The sequence below is a fragment of the Acyrthosiphon pisum genome, unplaced genomic scaffold (assembly GCF_005508785.2).
Source record: "Acyrthosiphon pisum isolate AL4f unplaced genomic scaffold, pea_aphid_22Mar2018_4r6ur Scaffold_1210;HRSCAF=1685, whole genome shotgun sequence".
Classification (NCBI taxonomy): Eukaryota; Metazoa; Arthropoda; class Insecta; order Hemiptera; family Aphididae; genus Acyrthosiphon; species Acyrthosiphon pisum.
The window spans coordinates 1-893 of record NW_021760567.1 but is presented as its reverse complement, the minus strand read 5'-3'; the positions used below and the strand labels follow the sequence as shown (position 1 = coordinate 893).

General features: G+C 30.5%; 1 protein-coding gene across 1 annotated transcript; it reads right to left on the bottom strand.

Moving 5' to 3' along the window:
• Positions 1-74: 74 nt before the first annotated feature.
• On the bottom strand, positions 75-849 carry LOC107885460 (the record flags this gene model as incomplete). The annotated part of the gene is made up of 2 exons (XM_016809113.2): positions 75-522; positions 610-849. Coding segments are annotated over 2 exons (347 nt in total), but the record flags the coding sequence as incomplete, so codon positions are not given.
• Between the last annotated feature and the right edge of the window lie 44 nt (positions 850-893).

Genomic DNA, 893 nt, shown 5'->3' with positions numbered 1-893 from the left:
ATTTGGTAATGAAAAAATGTTTACTTCTGTTCACTGTAATCGCACCGGAAATCAGTTCAATTGTTATTGCTGAGTAGGAATTTTTGAAATTCATTTAGTGGGTTCAAACTACTTATTGTTACTATGTTTACTATGATTTTTTCATCGTTATTATTTACTTCTTCAGTGATTGATTTATTTGAATTTGTTGATTTGTACCAATTTTCTACAAAATGTATATAATTATTTTTTTTCAATTTGCTTATCTTTGTTAAATGTTGAGGTGTCGGTTTTAGTGTAAATGCTATTTATTCCGCGAGTTAGATATTCCGATTTTTTTCTTAGCTCGGGTGCTATTCGTTTTTTGAAAAATTGCAATCGTTAGCATAGTGTCCATTTTCATGGCATTTGTAGCCTGTTATGTTTTCTCTTCTGTTTAGTTTTTCCGGCGTTGTGGAACTTGGGTATCTGTCCCTGCTGTTGTCCCTACTGTGCTGTTTCCCATTTGCTTCATTTCCACGATTTCTGTTGTTATATCGATTTCTGCTTGATTTATAAATTTGTTTGTGTTATTTTCTAAATTTTTGGATATATTTAGAAGGTCGTTATTAATTGTTTTGAGTCTATTACTGGCGTTATTAGTTGTTTCTGGACTTGAATCACTTGAACTGCTCTGTGTAAGTAATTCTTTAATATCAATTCTGTCTTCAGTTGAATCTTTTTGAATTTTGAGTTTTTGTTGATCGCTTAAAGTTTCTTCGATGTCGTCTAATTCTACGATCTCCTTATAGTATCTAGATAATCTAGCCCTTAGGTTATCTACGGTTCCTACACTTTTTAATTGTTTAGATTTGCATAATTTAATAAGTTCTGGTTTCTTTTGTATATAAATATCGGTTAATTTAGTAATTTTT